This window comes from Carcharodon carcharias, chromosome 16 (genome assembly GCF_017639515.1).
Source record: "Carcharodon carcharias isolate sCarCar2 chromosome 16, sCarCar2.pri, whole genome shotgun sequence".
NCBI lineage: Eukaryota > Metazoa > Chordata > Chondrichthyes > Lamniformes > Lamnidae > Carcharodon > Carcharodon carcharias.
The window spans coordinates 24,260,270-24,281,659 of NC_054482.1; the positions used below are offsets into that span (position 1 = coordinate 24,260,270).

At 40.6% G+C, this 21,390-nt stretch overlaps 1 protein-coding gene across 2 annotated transcripts in view; it reads left to right on the forward strand.

Moving 5' to 3' along the window:
* Positions 1-21,390, forward strand: part of atf6 (activating transcription factor 6) — a 368,108-nt gene that overhangs the window by 132,413 nt on the left and 214,305 nt on the right. For both annotated transcript variants that reach the window (XM_041207876.1, XM_041207877.1), the window contains 2 exons: positions 15,900-16,010; positions 18,896-18,995. In XM_041207876.1, coding sequence (XP_041063810.1) covers positions 15,900-16,010; positions 18,896-18,995 — 211 coding nt within the window. The remainder of the gene's footprint in view (positions 1-15,899; positions 16,011-18,895; positions 18,996-21,390) is intronic.

Consider the following 21,390-nt stretch of genomic DNA (forward strand, 5'->3'; position numbering starts at 1 on the left):
ACATGAGGGGTAATTTGGAAAGTCAAAGACAAATACAGAGCATAGGGTGGTAATATGGATAATGGTAACCAGAGTGTGATAGGAAGGGACAGTGTGTACAAACATAAGAGTGCATCAGCAAAAATGGTCAAAAAAGAGAAATAGCTTTAAACTAACAGAGCGGGAGGAGGGTTCATGTTTAGAAATCCAAAGAAAAATGTGAGACAATAGAAATGTGTAGGTAAAGACATGCTTAGTGGGACAGGAAGGGACATAGTGTTTAACAGTAATAGTGCATTAGATAGTATTTTGGGAATAGTGGTTAAAAAAATAAAAATAATGCCACCTTTTCTGAATGTGTGGAGCGTCCGCAATAAGATAGATGACCTAGTGCTGCAAACAGAGATGAACAGTTCAGATCAATTAGCCGTTACAGAGACATGGTTACGAAGTGACCAAAGTTGGAAAATAAATATCCTAGGGAACACCAAATTTGGAAAAAAATAGGCAGTTGGATAAGGAGGAGAAGGGGTAGCTGTGATTATAAAGGATATTAGTGAGAAAGGATCTTTGCTCAGAAAATCAGGAAGTAGAATCAATACGGGTGGAGATGAGAAGTAGCAAGAAAATGCAAACGGGTGTATGTTGGATCCTAGACTCCAGTTTGTTGGATCCTGTTTGCACGCTTGTAGCCGATTTGCTACTAATGCTAGGGTTGAGTAGCAGACAATTTGTGGGTAGATACGTTATGTTTATTTACAAAGGTACTCAGCAGCAACTAAACATGTGCTTACACTTCAAACTCTATCTCTACACTACCTAACTACTGACTACAGACTACGAGCTACAGAGGTAGCCCGTGCTACTCTGCTATTGGATACTAAGATCATGTGATCTTCCACAATAACATTCTTGTTAAAGGTATATTACACATTAGATTACTGCAGAATAGTTTATAAGCCCTCTAACAGTAGTTCTATTATTGGATGGAGCATTAAACAATACACTATTTGAGCATATAACAAAGGCAATGTAATAGTTGTGGGTGACTTTAATCTTTATTTAGACTGGACCAATTGAGCTGGCAAAGGTGATCTAGAAGATGAATTTATAAAATGCCTTTATGACAGCAACCTGGAGCAACACATTGTGGAGCCATAGGGATAAAGCTATTTTAGATCTAGTATTGTGCAATGAAGTAGGGCTAATCAGTAATGTCATAGAAAAAGATCCACTGAGAAACAGTGATCATTGCACATTAAATTTGAAAATCACATGCTCCAATCATAAACAAGAATTTCACACTTAAGCAAAGCCAATTACATAGGTATGGGAAGAGCTGGCCACGGTTGATTTGGGTAAGTACTGAAAGGTATGGTGGTAAAGAACAATGGGAAACACGTAAAGAAATAATTAAAATTTTTACCAAAAATACATTCCATTGAAAAACAAAATTTCAGTGAGTTAGGTTAAGGATATTAAAACAGGAAATGCTGGAAAAACTCAGCAGGTCTGACAGCATCTGTGGAGAGAGAAACAGAGTTGACGTTTTGAGTCCGTATGAAGAGTCAATGTTGGTCCCTTTGAAGCAAACAGAAAAAACTATTATGGGGAATGAGGAAATGACAGTGAGATTGAACAAGTACTTTGTGTCTGTGTTCACAAGTAGAAGAAACAAGTCACAAACACAGGGTACTAGGACTATGAGGAAATTAAGGTAATTAATATCAGCAGGGAAACTTGAGGGACTAAAGTCCGATAAATCCCCAGGACCTGCTGGCCGACATCTAAGGTTCTAAAAGACCTGCAGAGATAGTGAATGTGTTTGCTATGTTTGTCCAAAATTTCTTTGATTCTGGAATGGTCCCAGCAGATTGGACATTTAGCAAATGTCGTTCCTCAATAAAGAAGGGGGAGAGAAAAGAGGAAATTACAGGCCATTTAGCCTGACACCAGCCATCGGGAAAGTGCTGGAATCTATTGAGGAAGCCTTAAAATGGGCTTCGAAAAGAATAACATGATTAGAGCAAGGCAACATGGTTTTATGATGGGAAAATCCTGTTTGACAAATTTATTCGTGTTTTTTGAGGAAGTGATTAGTAGGGTAGATAAAGGCGAAACAAGTAGATGTTGTCTACTTGGATTTCCAAAAGGCATTTGATAAGCTGCTGCACAGAAGGTTAACACACAAGATAAGGGCTTATTGATTTGGAAATTAAGTTGGAAATGATTTATAAGCATGGTTAGAGGATTGATTAGGGGACCAGAAACAGAGGGTAGAGATAAAGGGCACTTTGTAGTTAGCAGTCTGTGACTAGTCGAGTTCTGCAAAGATCAGTGTTGGGGCCTCAATTATTTGTAATCTACATTTGTGAACTAGACCAAGAGACAGAGAGCAAGGTATCTTAAGTTTTTTAACAAGGCGAAGTTACATGGGAATGCAAGCTGTGAGGAGGACAGAAAGAGGCTGCAAAGAGTTATAGATAGGTTAAGTGAGTGGGCAGCAAGGTGGCAGTTCCAGTATAATGTGGGGAAGTGTGAGGTTATTCACTTTGATCATAAAAATAGAAAAGCAGAAGATTTTTTTAAATGTGTGGATGTTGTAAATACTCATGTTCAGAGAGATTTAGGAGTACTTGTACAAAAAACACAAAAAGTTAGACTGCAGGTACAGCAAGCAGTTAGGAAAACCTATGGCCTTTATTGCAAGGGGTTTCGAGTACAAGAATAAAGAAGTCTTGCTGCAATTTTAAGGAGCTTTACTGAGACCTCACCTGGAACACTCTGTGCAATTTTGGTCTCCAAATTTAAGGAATGATATATGTGCAGTGGAGGTAGTGCAGCGAAGGTTCACTAGATTAGTTCCTGGCATGAAAGTGTTGTGATATGATGAGAGGCTGAGTAAATTGGGTCGATATTCCCTGAAGGTTAGAACAATGAGAGGTGATCTCATTGAAACATTTAAGATTATGAAGGGGCTTGACAAGGTAGATACTGAGATGTGGTTTCCCCTGGCTGGCGAATCTAGAATTCGGAGGCATAGTTTCAGGATAGGAGGCCAATAATTTTTAAAAATTGTTTCATGGGGTGTGAGCATCACTGGCTCAGCCAGCATTTATTGCCCATCCCTAATTAACCTTGAGAAGGTGGCGGGTTAAGCTGCCTCCCTGACCTGTTGCAGTCCATGTGGTGCAAGTACACTTCCTGTTAGGAAGGGAGTTGCAGGATTTTGACAGAGCGACAGAGATGGAACGGCGATGTCGTTCCGAATCAGAATGGTCTCTGGCTTGGAAGGGAACTTGGTGAGTTGCTGCAGTGCACCTTGTAGATGGTACACACTACTGCCACTTGTGTGGGGGTGGTGGAGGAAATTAATGTTTAAGGTGGTGAACGGGGTGCCAATCAAGCGGACTGCTTTGGCCTGGAGGGTGTTGAGCTCCTTAATTGTTGTTGGAGCTACACTCATCCAGGAAAGTCAAGAGTATTCCAACACACCCCTGACTTGAGTCTTGTAGATGGTGGACAGGGTTCAGGAGTTGGGAGGTGAGTTACTTGCCACAGAATGCCCCGCCTCTGAGATGCTCTTGTAGCCATGGTATTTATATGGCTAGTCCAGTTCACTTTCTGGTCAATGGTCATTCCCAGGATGTACATAGTGGGAGATTCAGCAATTGTAATGTCATTGAATGTCAAGGGGAGATGGTTAGATTCTCTCTTGTTGGAGATGGTCATTGCCTGGCATTTGTGTGGCTCAATTGTTACTTGCTGCTTGTCAGCCCAAGCCTGGATGTTGTCCAGATCTTGCTGCATATGGTGTGGAATGTTTCAGTATCTGAATTGTCGCAAATGCAATCATCAGCAAACATCTCCACTTCTGACCTTACAATCGAGGGAAAGTCATTGCTGATGCAGCTGAAGATGGTTGGGCCTAGGACACTACCCTGAGAAACTCCTGGGACTCAGATGATTGACCACCAACAAACACAGCTATCTTCCCTTTGTGCTAGGTATGACTCCAACCAATGGAGAGTTTTCCCCCGATTCCCATTGACTCTAGTTTTGCTCGGGCTCCTTGATGGCACACTTGGGCAAAAGCTGCCTTGATGTCAAGGGCAATCACTCTCAGCTCGCCTCTGGAGTTTGGCTCATTTGTCCATGTTTGGACCAAGGCTCTAATGAGGTCTGGAGCTTAGTGGTTCTGGTGGAACCCAAACTGGGCGTCACTGTGCAAGTTATTGCTGGGGACGTGCCGTTGATAGTGCTGTCAACAACCCTTTCCATCATTTTGCTGATGATCGAGAGTAGACTGATGGGGCAGCAGTTGGCTGGGTTGGATCTGTCCTGCTTTTTATGAACAGGACACATCTAGGCAATTTTCCACTTTGCCAGGTAGATGCCAGTGTTGTAGCTGAAATGGGACAACTTGGCCAGGGATGTGGCTAGTCCAGGAGCACAAGTCATCAGCACTATAGCCAGAATGTTGTCAGGGCCCATAGCTTTAGCAGTATCCAGTGCCTTCAGCTGTTTCTTGATACCCTGTGGAGTGAATTGAATTGGTTGAAGACTGGCACCTTTGATGCTGGGGGTAATGAGAAATTTCTTCAGTTAAACAATTGTAAATCTTTGGGATTCTCTACCCTAATGTGTTGTGGATGTGCCATCACTGAACATGTTTAAGGGTCAGATAGACAGATTTTTGTTGTCTCAGGGAATGAAGAGATATTGGGAACAGGCAGGAAAGTGGAATTGAAGCCTGAGATCAGTCATGAGTGAGACTCAATGGGCAATGTGGTCTTCTGCTCCACTTTGCATTTCTTATTTTGCCTCACTCACTGGATGTGCAGTCCTGACTTTATTGTTGGGATATTATGGGATACCGTTTGTATAAATTCTGCTCCTTCACTCACCATCTCCTCACTTGGCTTTCAGTCCCGACAGGAAGTGTACCAGTGGTGGAAGAGGAGGAAGAGAGAATGGCTAGAGTGGGTGGGCTCTCTGAAGGCTCAAACATCCAATCAGGGACACAAATGGATTAAAATCTCACTCATAATTATCATGTCAATCATTCTACTCACCATTCCCAGAGATGGGAGTGGACTTGATCTTCCCTCAGAGACATATTTTGAGATTCAGCCACTGTTAAATGCTGGTCCTGGTGAGACCTGATTCACTTTCTCATTGATTTCCTCTTGGCCCTGCCACAAATTGAGGGCAGTCTTAATTTCTAAGGACTGTGGTTTTGGAGTTGATGTAAGAGGGTGTTAAAATGATGAGGTTTTTTTTTAGTATGGGGGCAGATTCCGATTCCAGTCTCAATATTGACGATCCACCTACCTCCAAAGTTTGGGATTTCTGAATTGAATGAGGGTGGGTCAATATGACATAGTGGTGCTCTCATGGAGAACTGGCACAAATGTCAATGTATAAACATAATGAATTAGCAGCAGGAGTAGGTCACTCAGCCCCTTAAGGCTGCTCTGCCATTCAATAAATTCATGGCTGACCTGATTGTAACCTCAACTCTATGTTCCTGCCTACCCCCGATAATCTTTCACCAACTTGCTTATCAAGAATCTATCTACCTTTGCCTTAAAAATATTCCAAGACTCTTCTTCCACCACCTTTTGAGTAAAAGAGTACCAAAGACTCAAGATTCTGAAAAAAAATTTCTCATCATCTCTGCCTTTAGTGGACAAATGCTTATTTTTAAATACTGACCCCTAGTTCTATATTCACCCACAAGACAAATCATCCTCTCCACATCAACTCTATCAAGACCTCTCATGATCTTATTTGTTTCAATTAAGTTGCCTCTTACTCTTCTAAACTCCATCAGATACAAGCCTAGCCTATCTAACCTTTCCTCATAAGACAACCTGCCCAATCCAGGTATTAATCCAGGACAGCTCCTCTGAACTGCTTCCTCGCATTTACATCTTTAAATATGGAGACCATTACTGTACACAGCACCCCAGGTGTGGTCTCACCAATTCCCTGTATAACTGAAGCATAACCGCTCTACTTTTGTATTCAATTCCCCTCACAATAAACAAAAACATTCTATTAGTTTGGCTAATTATTTGCTGCACCTGCATCATAACCTTTTGCGATTCATGCACTAGGACACCCAGATCCTTCTGCATCTCAGAGCTCTGCAGTCTTTCAACATTTAGATAATATGCTTCTGTTATGACCACAGTCGGTATTAATTGCTGCGCAAACCAAATCCCAGAGGGAAACTTGGCTTATGGGCCACAACCTTTTTTTTGTACTCTGATAATGAGAAGACGACGTACCGATCTAAGCAGTAAGAGGTTCAATAACATTTGGGTTTTTTAAAATTATAAGTAAAAATTTTATAAATAAAAAAAAGAAAAAGATTACAGTTAAGATTAGTCTTAAAAAACATTCCACCAAAAACACTCCACTTGGTCAAACCCACAAGTAAACACCTTCCAGGCAACACTTCCTTATAGATATTTAAATCTGACATCCAGTTATCTTACGCAAGGCAAGCTGCAGTAGCCTTAATAAAGGTGTACCACATGACCTTTGCCCTCTTCCACTCTGCAGCGGAATCCACTTAAGAATAAAACTGCTTGCTGTTTTCTGGCTTGACTGGATAGGTGATTCAAACTGAATCTTTTTCCAGCCCGGAGCTCCAACTATCTCAACAGCTCAAACAGCTCTAGCTATTTCCTGTCAGCTGCAGCTATCTCTCGCCATCTCTAGCTCAACAGCTATCCACAATAAATCTAATATACCTTTTACCTCTTTCATCTCAGTCCGATTGTTGTCATACCCCTTTGAAACTCAAACCCTTCCAAATATAAGATGTGTCATCTTTCCATCTTGTCTTTGCTTTTGGGTCAATAAAATATCATATCCCCGCTACTTTTTTACTTATGGACTCCTGCAAGATGCAAGCATTTTCCTGTCACCTTTGACTCCCATTTGATATTCAAACAAATGCAAATTTTAGATGTAACCTATTTACTTGTATCTCAGACTTAACACTTCTATCCTTTTCATGTTTCCAAACCCCCAGACAACCTGTGTCTTATCAAAATCTTGCTTAATTAAATCTCACACTCCCAGACATCCAGCCTTCTTTACAGAATAACACAATATTCCCCAAAATATTGAAAAAAATACCATCCATTCTCACACTTTAATTTCATTCCAGAATGGACAGTTTCACATTTTTCCACATTATACCCCATTTGCCAGATCTTTGCCCATCCACTAAACCTATTTATTTCACTTTGTAGCCTCCTTATGTCCCGCTCACAACCTACTTTCCTACCTATCTTTGTGTCATCATCAAATTTAGCAACCATACCTTCGGTCCCTTCATCCAAGTCATTTATATAAATTGTAAAAAGTTGAGGCCCCAGCACTGATTTCTGTGGCACACCACTCATTACACCTTGCCAAGCAGAAAAAGACCCATTTATACTTACCCTCTGTTTCCTGTTAGCTAGCTAATCTTCTATCCATGCCAACATGTTAACTGCTGCACTTTTGAGTGTTTAGTTTCCACAAAAACCTTCCACAAGGCACCTTATCAAATGTGACTCCTTCAAAGATCTCCAATAAATCAGTTAACATGATTTCCCTCTCACAAAACCATTTTGAGTCTTCCTGTTCACCTTGAATTTATCTAAGTGCCCTGTTATAACATCTTTAATAATAGCTCCTAACATTTTCTGGATGACATGTTAAACTAACTGGCCTGTAGTTTTCTGCTTTATGTCTCCCTTTTTGAATAAAGGAGTTACATTTGTTATTTTCCAATCTAATGGAACCTTCCCCGAATCTAGGCAATTTTGGAAAAGTAAAACCAACGTGTCAACTATCTCACTTCTTTTAAGACCCTAGGATAAAGCCTATCAAGATCCAGGGATTCGTCAGCCCGTAGCACCAACAATTTGCTTAGTACCACTTCTCTGGTGATTGTAATTTTCTTGAGTTATCCCCTCCCTCCCATTTGCTGATTTACAGCTATTTCTGGGATGTTACTTGTATTCTCTATAGTGAAGCCCAGTGCAAAATACTTGTTCAACTCATCTACCATTTGCTTATTTTTCATTATTAATTCCCCAGATTCACTTTCTATGGGACCAATGCTCACTTGGTTAATCTTACTTTTTAAAAATATCTATAGAAACTCTTAGTATCTGTCTTTATGTAGTTTTCTCTCGTACTCTAATTTTTTCTCTCTCTCCTCAATCTTTTGGTCATTCTTTGCTGTTTTTTATATTTTGTCCGGTCTTCCGACCTGCCACTCATCTTTGTGTAATTAAATGTTTTTTCTTTAAATTTGATTCTGTCATTAACCTTTTTAGTTAACCATGGTGGGTTCTCCCCTTGGGATTTTTCTTTCTCATAGGAATGTATCTATTCTGTGTATTCTGAAATATCCCTTAAATGTCTGCCACTGCATCTCTGTGGACCTATCCCTTAACCTAACCTGCCAGTTCACTTTAACTAGCTCTACTTTGATGCCCTCATAATTGCCCTTATTTAAATTTAAATTACTTGACTTGGATCCACTCTTCTCTCCCTCAAACTGAATGTAGAATTCAATCACATTATGATTGCGCCTTCACAATGCGGTCATTAATCAATCCTATCCTGTTGCACAGTATCAGGTCTACTAAAGCCTGCTCTCTGGTTGGTGCCAGAACATGCTGTTCTAGGAAACTATCTAGAAAGCATTCTATGAACCCCTCACTATGCTTTGCCCATCTGATTTTTTTCTAGTCTTTATGTGGATTAAAATCGCCTGTGACTGTTGCTGTACCTTTTTGACAAGCTCCCATTATTTCTTCTTTTTCCTCTGCCCTACTGTGTGGTTACTATTAGGGGGCCTATACACCATTCCAACAAGTGACTTCTTGCTTTTATCATTCCTTAGTCTCTATCCAGACTGCTTCTACATCGTGGTTTCCTGAACATAGGTCATTCCCCTCTATTTTGCGAATCGCTTCATTAATTAACAGAGCCACCCTTCCACCTTTACCTAATTTTCTGTCCTTCCTAAATGTTAGGTACCCTTCAATTTTCAGGTCCAAATCTGTCATCCTGCAGCCATGTCTCTGCAATGGCTATCAGATTGTACTTAATTGTTTTTATTTGTGCTATCAGTTCATTTGTTTTGTTTCAAATGCTACATGCATTCAGATACAGAGCCTTTAGCTTTGTCCTTATATTATTTTTATAACCTCTAGCCTTATCTGTTGATTTGCTCTTAGATTTGTACTCTCTGTCACTGTCACTGTCTGTTTATCATTTCTCATATTGGTACCTTTCTCCCTTGTCTTGCCTCTACTCTTTGTTACCACGACTTCCCAAATTTGATCCCTTGCCCCCACTATTTAGTTTAAAATCCTCTCAATTATCCTAGATATGCTTTTTAATTTAATGCCTAGCTCTTCATACTCTCTATGCAGGACCTTTTTCCTAGCCTTACCTATGTTGTTGGTACCACTGGATCCTCCTCCTCCCAATGCAATGTCCTCTTCAGCCCTGATCAGATATCCCGATCCCTGGCACCAGGCAACACAGCTGGCTGGACTTAGCCTCTCAACTGCAGAGACAGCATCTACCCCCCTGACTATGCTGTCTCCTATCACTACCACATTCCTCTTCACGGCCCCCCCCGCCCCCCCGATTTAAAGGCATATTTCACCATGGTTCCATGGTCAGTCCACTCATCCATCTGCAGTCCTCCTTCTCATCCACACAGGTAGCAAGAACTTCATACCTGTTGGACAAAGTCAGGGGCTGAAGCTCCTCCATCACTACATACTGGTTCCCTTTACCTGCCTGACTTGTAGTCACATCCTCCTGTCCCTGACCAGTGACCAGCTTCAAAGTTCTGCCTAACTTAAGGGGAGTGATTGCCTCCTGGAACAAAGTGTCCAGGTAACTCTCCTCCTCCCTGATGTCCTGTAATGTCTGCAACTCAGTCTCCAGCTCAGCAACTTGGAGCTGATGTTGCCTAAGCTGCAGACACTTTATGTCGATGTGGTTATCTGGGATTGCAATGCATTACACAGATCCCACATGGTGTAGTCACGTCATCCCACATGGTGTAGTCACATCACATCACCAGTCCTGCCATTTCCGTTCAACCTTATTTACTTAATTTGTCAATTAGTTAATAATTTACCAGATGAAAAAATAGAAAGTTGCACTCACCTAGCTTGGAGACAAGGAAGGAAATTAACCAACCACTAGAGGCTGGAAAAAGGCATGCTTCCTTGTCCCTCTGCACCAAATTCCCACATGAACCAAATTCTCTACGTTTCACTCGGGCGCAGTCTGGTGCCTGTGCGCTCCTTTCTACGATGGGTCAACTGGCAGCCTCCTGTGCTGTACCATTCTATGATTCTGAGTCTATGAGCTAACAATGTAAAGAAGCATCGTGTTACCACGATGTTGTATTAATCCTTGAAGACAAATGGTCATTGAACATTATCGCGATAATGTTTATTTCATGTCCTGGAAAATAAAGCAGGCTGGCAATTAGTATCTAGACACGTCTTGGCAAGTGTTCACATGTTCTGCTTTTTTCATTGGAATAGAGATGAGAACTACAAAGCATTATAAGACAGGAATATAAAAAATTCAGGTTGCGAGGGGATATTATTGAAGCACTCACACAGTTAATTATTGAGCAGGTGGGCATACCCTTAAATACCAGATGCTCAGCATTTGCAGATGTGACTTGCACTGCCATAGGTAGGAGAATATCAACAGGGTTGGGGCGCATTGGGGTGAAGGAGAGAGAGAAAGAAAGAGGAGAAGTGAGTTAAAACCACAAAGCATGAATATGCATTTTAATCTAGTAATAGATATCCATGTTGAATAGCTAGCATTAACAAGTTTTATTTTGACCAGAAAGGTATTAACCATGTACTGTGGAAAATTAATACATATCCAGTGTGCTCTGGGTCTTAGATACTGAAACAAATTGGATTTCAGTCTGTCTGCAGTCCATTCTCCATGATAGATGAATTAAATCCAAAGGTACTTCAGGATTAAGAGAATTTTGAGGGACACAGGAGATGATTAAGTAGGTATAACTGAAATATACAAGTGATGGCAAGAGTAATCATTCATCTAATTAATCAGAACTGGGCAACACTGAATACTAAGTAGCTTTTGTCCATCCAGTTACCACAAAGGCATCAAATATGTAATTGAACTGGAATCACATGGGTCATGTTGGGTGGAAAATCAAACCAACTTCGGTTTTTACAGCAATTTTGCAGTTTCCATCATGCTAGCCCACAATTTACCAGACTCATTGAATTCAGTTTCATAGCTTGCCATGGTGTTTGAATCTGCGATCTGTTCTGCACCTAGCAGACTTTGTACATTGCAATCAAAAATAAAATTGGAGGGTACCTTTTAAGAATGAACCAATAAGTGAGAACCAACACAGCTTTCAAGCGGGTTGATTTAACTTGAACAACCTCATAAATTTACTTGGAGGTAACATGACACTTTGGTACAGGAGGCGATATGACTGCAAAAGTGGTTACAGTTGAAACTCAATTCTTTCTGAACCTGGACAGACTCGTGGCCCGAAGTGTTGTGTGATATTGTGGTAGCCATGAGACAAATGGGTTCATCTGGGTCAAATAAAATCAGGCTGATCCCCAATGTTGGAGGGGAGAGCTGCAATGTTTCACTTCAAAGATTGAAGTTCTTAAGTTTTGAAACTTGCTCTCTACATTACAGGAGTGACTAAGGTCCAGTGCCTGGCAATGAAATTAAATGACCAGATTCTTGTTTATGGGAAAAATGTTGAACATGTCATCAAGTGCAAACATTCATTGAAACGGCTGAACAGAGTTATTCAAACACTAAGTATCATCACACGTGGGCTAAACTGAAAAAATCATCCTGTTGGACTGCTAGTCAATTTGATGATATATTGTGAACTGCTGACATTACCAGTCACTGTTCTTCATATTGCTATTATTTATAAATCAAGATTAGTTGTTTTTGCCTGTGAAATTTTCGGCTTTGTGATAGTATTCACCATTTAGGAGAGAAATTTGGCAATGTAATCCAATTGGAGATTACAACAGATGATGAGCTCCTTGGATACACAAAGGATGGAGCTTCTGGATTGCAGAAGACAAAGTTCATTTGTTGATTTCTTGAAGAAGATCCTGGCTCTGGAACCACTTATCCTTATCTAGTTCCACATTGGGATACTAGCTATTGTAATAATGCATTTGCATTGTGGTCTTGTGCACTCAAACAGTGGTTTGGGAAGGTTGTAAGGGTGATCTTTCCTAACTGCTCAGCTCTCAATCTGAGGAGAAATGGGTAGAGTTTGTGGCATCTCCCTGTGTTAAGTATCTTGGTTGAGGAAGAGTAGGATGAGGAGGTAACCTGCCTAACCAGTACCTTGCATTTTGCAGCATACAATTACAGGGAGCAATGGTAGAGGTGTTGTGGAAGTCATCTCTTTTCCTGGTAATGAATGCACAAATCCAAGCACATTGAGGTGAAAAGGGTTGGTGACGGACTGCATAGAGGAAAACAATAGGATCTTAATAAAAGCTGCAGTCGGACCAATAACTACTGTAACCTTTCATTATATAGCCAGATATTCTTCCTTGCTCTTCTCATGGAAGAGATGGCTCAGGATGGTGTGTGGTTTTATAGGCACAACAGCCTTCCAGTATCTCATCCAAATGGCTGTTTTTCATGGGCGACCTCAAGTGAACGTTGGTATGCAGTATGTTATGGGGGTATCAATCACCATTGTTCCTTCTAATTTTTCTTTGTTGAATACGATCTGTTTGTTGCACTGCGTGGTCCATTGAGATTGCTTCACAACCAAGTATGCGTGCAGCTTAAAGGGAATGTTGGTTGTGCGTTGTCAATTTTTTTCACGTGTTAGGTGTTACATATTGCTGCTTGGCCACGCACCTTTGCAGCTTCGAGGGAACATTGTCAGTCGCCTTGTGGGCACTTTGCAGCAGGGTTTGATGGGTAAACAGCAAGGAGTGGTTGATTTTATTTCTCCCTCTGTTGCTTGCCAGATGATACTGAGAGTAGTTATAAATGTCCATTGTTACATTGGCTCAAATCAGTTGACCATAGTTTGCATCTAGGTTTCCTTATCCATGTGATTCACGACCTCTGCACCTTTTCCTTTTAAGCTCCAGGGGGAACCAGAGCTGTTTTGTCTATTTGAGTTTGTATGAGAGAGTAATGGTCATATCATTGGACTAGTAATCCAGAGAATATCAGATCAGATCCCAACATGGAAGTGGAAAATTTAAATTCAGTTTAAAAAGATCTCAAAGTAAAAAGCTGCTATCAGTGAAAGTGATCCTGAAGCTGCAGATTGCCATTAACAACTGAATACGTTCACTCATATCTTTTAAGGAAGGCACCCTGCCATATTTATTTGAACTATGCATGACTCCAGTCCTGTTGCCACATGGTTAACTCTTGACTACCCCCGAATTTCTGCCACCTCCCTATCCCGAGAAAGTCAGCCAGTTGAATTAATCTGATACTGCATCATTTCAAGAAGAAGACCTATCACCATTTTCTCAGTGCAATTTGGGATGAATAGTAAAAGCCTGCCTTGCCATGATGTCTACATTCTTGGAATGAATAAAGCCAGTGCAATCAACTTTAATGTTTTAGTACATTGAGCCCATTAATAACTCCAGTTTTTGCTTTGTGTCTCATCAACCCAAGTGTGCCTAAATCTCAGTACTTCAGTTGTTGTGAACCCAATAAGCAGCTATTTTATGTAGGAATATAAGTTTGACTATTTTGTGCTTAATGGCTACTGTTTATAAAATTTCTACATCTGTCATCCCTGCTGCAGCAAAAAAGCTCTGCTGGCAGCACCGGTCTGTTGACCGCTTAGCGAATAACGTAACAATTATAGAAGTACTTCATACTGTTTGCTCAGGGCATTTTTAATTGTTAATTAAATTGAATAGGCATTGGATCATTATTTAATGTCCCATCCCCAAACCTTGGCCATATCTTGGTCACGTGTGTTTTGCATTAGTTTTCTCAGCTTCAAATCATTAAAAAATCTTAAAGTTCCAACAACTAAATAACTGAAATTACATTTTGTTTTGGCATTGTGTCCATTTGGTGAGTGACAGGCAAAAGAATGAAAACTCTTTGGGCGCTGTTTACATTGGCTTTCTTTAAATTAATTAGAGCTTTTTTATTTGGGGAGGATCAGAAAGATTTGAGTGACTTGGTGATGTTCATTTCACCCATCATTTGAATTTCGTACTGTTAACTAAAACCAATCATTGTAGACTTGATCTCAAGTTATTGGCTCCTTTTTGTGAAGTGATTGTTGAAGCCATAAGAAAATATTTAAGTTGCTTCATATTTTAACTAATTTACCCTTTTGGATACAGCTTTGGCTCATGGTCTTTTTATCAGGTTTATCTAGAACTAGATTAATAGTTTGCAGATGGCTTTTCTTCACAGTCAATTATAGAATGATTGAGCACAAAGATATGAAGCTGCCTTGTTTTGTGAGGGTGATGTGTTGTACCACTGACGAAGCTATTGCCACTAAATGACGCAGGAAATAGTACGTGTAAAGTAGTGTTGCAGGTTACTCAACCAGGCCGTCTGACCGTTTACTCTTAAGCTTCACTTTCTTTTCCTTGATTCCCTCCAGACTTTTGGCTAATGCAGTGGAATCAGTTCTGGCTTAAGTTGATGACTTCAGTCACTATACTTAAGCCAGGCTTTTATTGGCTGTTGCAACAAAGCCAACTGACACATGTGGACCGAGCCACAGTGAATGCAGAAAAGCAAAGTTTAATTGGCATAATTCATGCAATTCAAATGCTGAAATATGGTCATTCTAGAAGTTTTGGTGTTAGCATAATGTTATTAGGAATGATTAAATATTATGACGCAGTCATGTGAATACAGACCAAACTTTGTATTTCAAGTTCCTCATGTCAGGCTACATGGTAAACAAATCAGTGATCTCTTAACTCCAATTGGAGGGACATGCACTTTCTGTTGACTGTTGGGAAGACAGTGGCATAGTGGTAATGTCACTGGACTAGTAATCCAGAGGCCGATGTGAATTCTCTGCGGACACTGGTTCAAATCCCATCATGGCAACTGGTGAAATTTGAATTCAGTTAATAAATCTGGAATATAAACGAGGCTCAGTAATGGTGACCTTGATTGTTTTAAAAACCTACCTGGTTCACTGATGCCTTTTTGGCTAGGAAATCTTACCTGGCCTAGCCTCCAGATCCACTGCTATGTGGCTGACTCTCAATTGGCCTTTGAAATACCTGAGCAAGCCACTCAGAGATGGGCAACAAATGCTGGCCTTGCCAGCGATGCCCACATCCCATTAAAGAACATTTTAAAAAAAAAAGTGATGGAATTATCTTTTGGTTAAAAGCAATGTGAGTGGAAGTGAGGAGTTGAGTGTATATTTTGGCTTTTACTTGAATTTGAGGTCTCCTTAATGGATATGTTATCTGTTTTCATCATGTGTATATATATATATATATATATGTGTATATAAGAGAAACATTCTGGGTGGGTGGGGGAAAGATGCGGCTGGTGGGGGGTGGGGTCAGATATCTTTGGAGACAATAGCTATTGTCTTAACCTGATATGCATCAAAATGGTTAAACCCTTAGAACTACTTTGGATTCGACTTGAATGGTAGAAGAATAGGAAAATGTGGGGTTACAATAAATAAGTTTTGCCAGCATGATGTGTAAGTTATGTCCCCAGTGTTCACTCTGATGTTCACTTATCGTTTGTTCTTTGCTTTAATCAAGTGTTATGAATGCAGATGCGAAGCAAAGAGTTTTTTCGCTGAGAACAAGGCCCTTCTAAATTTCATAACCTACTTCTTTCAGAAATGGGATTTCAATCTCAGAAAAAAAAGACCTGATGGTGGTGAAGAAGGAACCTCTTCTCTTTGTCCAACGGGCATGTCAACCACAAGTTAATAGGACTGAATCACTTAGGTGAGTAGAGAGTAATTATCATAAGGAAACCATCACAAGTTCTCTGTTTAAACCATGCAAATGCGAACGGTTTCTTTCAAATTTTTTGGACAAAAATAAGTAAGCACGCACTGTTTGACATATTTTCATACCTGAAAAGCATACTTAATGAATAGAAGGATTATGTCATCAGTACTTAATTGCTGTTGAACTGCTCAGCTCTACAGCATTGTAAGGGCTTCATGTAAGAAGAAGCTGTGCAGATAGAGGGATCTGGCATCAAGCACACTGGATGGTTCATTCCTCCCACATGAATCTTTTAAAATAAAGCTGTGTTCTTTGTGTTTAATTGTACCACAGATGAATTTTGTGTGGTGGATAGGATGGTACATTTGTGTAGATTGTCCTTTTGTGGTGGTGGGGAGGAGTACTTTGAATTACATTGTGTTACAAATATGAGGTTTATTGTTACCATTTGAAACTGTCCCTTTAATTTAAGGTCAAATGGTGTGGTGAAGGGTGTCATGTGACCTGTTCTGTATTCTGACTGACGACAAACCTGGGTGACTTGGGTTGCTTTCGGGACAGAGAGTCTATAGAAGGTTCCCAAGTCAAGAGACGTCCTGAGCAGATGCAAGACATTCACACCTGTGGACAATGGCAAGAATATTTGTGCTGACTGTGGGTAGACTATTAATCTCCAAGTCCACAGGGAGGTGTTGGGATTAAAGAATGGGTTATACTTTAAACTGTCTATTTAATTCCAAGCTAGAATGGAGTTAGGGCCCAGAGGACAGCTAATTGGCATTTCTTTCTGGATACAAGGCTAAGGTGATTCATGTTGCCATAGAGATTGCTTTTAGAAGGGAAAGAGTCCATAGGAAGCTATTATGGTATCAGGCTACAGGGCTTCCTAAGATATCACTGAACTTCACAGATCCAAGTGACTCTGCAAGAATCTGAGAGAGAGAGAGAGCAGGAGTTAGAGGCAGCTGTTCGTGCGCCTGATGCAGAGAAAATGTTGACGCTATTGTTGACCATGCAGAACATGATTGAGCGTTCGCACTCTGTTTGAAGTGATGGAATTTTTGAGGATTTAAAGAAGGCTGAAAGATGTGCATAGCTTGGACTAGAGATAAGGAATCTCCAGTGTAACTCTCACAGTGAAATTCAATTCTGGGATTAGAAGTTACCTGGCTGGGAAAGGGAAAAGGAAGTGGATCATCAGGAGTGGAGAACAGCTTTGGGCTGGTTCTGGGAGAATCAAGTGTCTTCTTAAGAGACAGCATAGTGTGGAATATTCAGTGGTGTTTAAAGTCACATGGGGAATCTTTTCGGAAGCTTAAATTAGAAGTTGCCTACTAAATGGTGTTTATTTATGCTGCTTTTAGTTTGTTTGTAACAGTAAAAGCCTTGAAACTTGAAATCTTGTTTTGTGATTCTTCCAGTCAGTCACTGGAAATTCCAGTATCTTTTTAAAAGTTATTGGTCTCTATGGGGATTGTAACAAATGGATTAAAGGACTTGACTTTCACACTAATACCTGGATTTGAATTCTGACCGGACAAAGATTAAATTCTTTTTTCAAATATGCAAGTGTCAAATTGAAGAAGACCTTTTGGAAATACTTGCCAACAGATGCTTGTCAACAGATAGCTACCCATTGTTTGCTGCTGAAAGCAACTTCAGTCCAAGATGGTTGGCCGTAAGCAATAAAAAATTAACCAGCTGTTGTTTGGATTGGGAATGGAATATTGTTGTAATGAGTTTGGAGCAGGGTCAAAAAGGCTTCGCAGCTGGCTTGTCATACTTCTCCTAGGAATGCTTGATGCCGGGTTTTAAAATAAGTAAAGGAAGTCCTTTCCTTGTTGTAGGAGAGCCAAAAAAATTAACGAATCGCCTTTTCCACCTTGTGTTTGAGTAAGCTGACTTAAATGTTTCAAGTGAGCTTGCCCATGTAGGCAGGAATGCATGAGTGAAGCCAGCTTAGGCCACCCACAATGCAAATGGATTTACAAAGAACTAGAATGGTCTTCTGTTTTCAAGTATTGTTTTAATAAAAATATGTTTTAATTGAGAACTTCATATTTTGAGTGTGATGGAACTTGAAGCATTGTGAAGGCGACCATTTGGCTGGCGCATCATGCCTGTGCAGATGCTGTTACACTGGCAGAAATCTTATTTCCTTTTCTATATTTTCTTGCTTTTCTTCCCTCCCTTCAGCAGCAATGACTCATTTTACTGCAGAGCTGTCCTGGCTCCCAATTGAAGACTAAAATAATGTGGCCCACAGCCCCTTGTAACTATTTATTTTAACTACTTTTTTACTTCAGAACCCAAAAGGAATTTAAGTAACTTTGAATGTAATGTGTTCTTCGAGGAGTTTGAGGGGCAACTATGTGGCTAACTATTGGCAGTAATACCAGCCCCAAGATAGCATTATCCCTGTGGAGCTTGTTCCCTGTGATTCCTGTGAGCGAAGTCTTCCTTGTTGGACTTAACAGTAAATGCACGTTTTAGCAATTTGCTGAATAATTCAGCTGATGTTTTAATGGCTGGCTGTGCATCAACAGAGCTAACCTATTCATCTCCAAGCACATCTATATATCTCTATGCTGTTGCTGTATTAATAGTGTTTTATTGATATTATATACCTAGCACATGAAATTTATGTAAAATAACCTCTTTAAAAAATGACCTGAGTTAAGATCCCTATGCTATGCCTGATTTTATATTATTGAGTGAGTTTGCAGTTGGACCTAGTTAATGAAACAAAGATCATCTATTTTAACCTTGCTTCAACAGCACCCAGATTGAATGTCCAGTCATAACATGTGAAAATCATCCATATCAGTGCTGCATTAGCTAATTTCTCATTAAACATTTTGTCCGTTATCTTGCTGTAGGCTAGCTGATGAACTCCGTGGGTGGGTCCATCGACATGAAGTAGTCAGAGTCAAATTGAGAAAAGGATCCAAAATGCTTCATAAAATACGAACTGTGTTGGTAAGTACTTAACATTGACTTCATAATTATATAATAAGGGAAAATTTCTGATTGTGGATAGTTACAACTTGAGAAATGAGTACATGCCCCATGAATAAAGCCAATGTCAAATTTACTGCTATTGAAGTTACTGCCAGTCGTTTGTAGGATAGGGTGGTAGTGATTGGGGTTGGTGGGCATGGATGATGATTTCTGGAGCTGAGTAAGCATCCATATTCACAAACGCCAAGAAGTCCTAGCAATTCTAGATATTTCACGCATCCCCTTCTATGAAGTGTTTAGATTTATGTTTTGAATCTTCTGCTGGTGTGGAATATTGAAGCCCTCTTTTTGGGTTTTGGGCCTTTTTTTTTTACCTCTTTCACTTGAGCTGATTTGGCCTCTGCATTTTAGGTAACGTGTCTCAGCTCCTCATGGTTTCCTCTTTAACATCATTGGCCCTTATATCTAGCTAGTTTTTTAATAGCAAGCCCAGGATAACAATCAGAAAGCTGGTATAAATTCCTTTGGCGGTTGCATCTATCTTGTGCCTTTTCAGGAACTTTACGCCATCTTGGAAAAGCCACATTGTGTCACAATATTGGACCTTATCATAGATCATCTGATATTCTACCAATACTGACAGCAAGATATTGTTTTCTATTCTTTTATGGGACCTGGGTGTCACTGGCTAGGCCACCATTTTTACTCCACCATCTCTAATTGCCCTTGAGAAAGTGGTGCTGAACTGCTTTCTTGAACTACTGCAGTCCATGTGGCGTTTGTGTACCCACACTGCTGTTAGGGAGGGAGTTCCAGGATTTTGACCCAGCGACAGTGAAGGAATGGCAAAAGATTTCCAAGTCAGGATGGTGTGTAACTTGGAGGGCAACTTCGAGGTGGTGGTGTTCCCATGCACCTTCTACCCTTGTTCTTCTAAGTGGTAGAGGTCACAGGTTTGGAAGATGCTGTCAAAGGAGCCTTGATCACTTCCTGCAATGCATCTTGTAGATGGTGCACACTGCTGCCATTGTGTGTCAATGGAGGAGGGAGTGGATGTTAAAAATGGTGTTTGGGATGCCAGTCAAGTGTGCCGCTTTGTTCTGGTTGGTGTCAAGCTTCTGGAGTATTGATGGAGCTGCACTCATCCATCACACTCCCGACTTGTGTCTTGTAAATGGTGGACATGGTTTGGGGAGTGAGGAGGTGAGTTACTCACTGCAGAATTCCCAGCCTCTGACCTTGCTCTTTTAGACACTAATTTATTTGGCTGGCCCAGTTCAGTTTCTGATCAATGGTACCCCGCCCCTGCCCAGGATGTTGATAATGAGGGATTCAGTGATGATAATGCCATTGAAGTCAAGGGGAGGTGGTTAGATTCTCTCTTGCTGGAGATGGTCATTGCCAGGCATTTGTCTAGCACAAATGTTACTTATCATTTGTCAGCCCCAGCCTGGATATTATCCAGGTCTTGCTGCATTTGGACATGGACTGCTTCAGCTTCTGAGGAGTCGTGAATCATCAGCAAACATCCCCACTTCTGACCTTATGATGGAAGGAAGGTCATTGATGAAGCAACTGAAGATGGTTGGGCCGAGGGCACTACCCTGAGGAGCTCCTGTAGTGATGTCCTGGGGCAAGATTATTAACTTCCAACAACTATAACCATCTTTCTTTGTGTGCTTAGGTATGACTCCAACCAGTGGAGAGTTTCCCCCTGATTCCCATTGACTCCAGTTTTGCTCGGGCTCTTTGATGCCACATTTGGTCAAATGCGCCCTTGGTGTTAAGGGCAGTCACCCTCTCACAGCCTCACCACTCTCACCTCTCAGAGTCCATTTTGCTCCAATTATTGTCACCTTCTATTCCTTGGCAAGTCAGTTCTCATTCAAGTTAGCTCATTGGCCATAAATAGTATATCATGCCTCTGAATTGCATTAAAAAGATGGATTGGCCTTAAAATGCTAATTTACTATAATAGACCAAAGCTGCTGTTTCATAGGCTCATTACAGCCTGCATTTCCAGCAACTGACAATGTATTAACTTGGCAACAGCAGATAACGCAGCAATGTATTGGTGCTTTGAAGTAACAAGAACTGTTTGTTTGACAGGGCTCATGCTGTTCTGCTGTAGTAATCCTGTAAGTGTAGGTGGGAAGATGGTAGAAGGGAGTAAGCAACAATAAAGAACTGAATTTATGCAGGGTAAAATTGTGTTTTTACAAAAGAGTTATTTAATTTTGGTCCTGAACAAATTTGCTCGTTCTGTGATCAACTGGTTTATCCCCCACCTGCTCTGCAGTTCTGTTTCTTTTATTCCGCCTCAGCAAGCAAAATAACACTGCTGGAATTGGCACACTTGGAGAAGGATTGTGGTTTACCCACATGCAGAAATTGTTCAAGAGAATAAACCTTA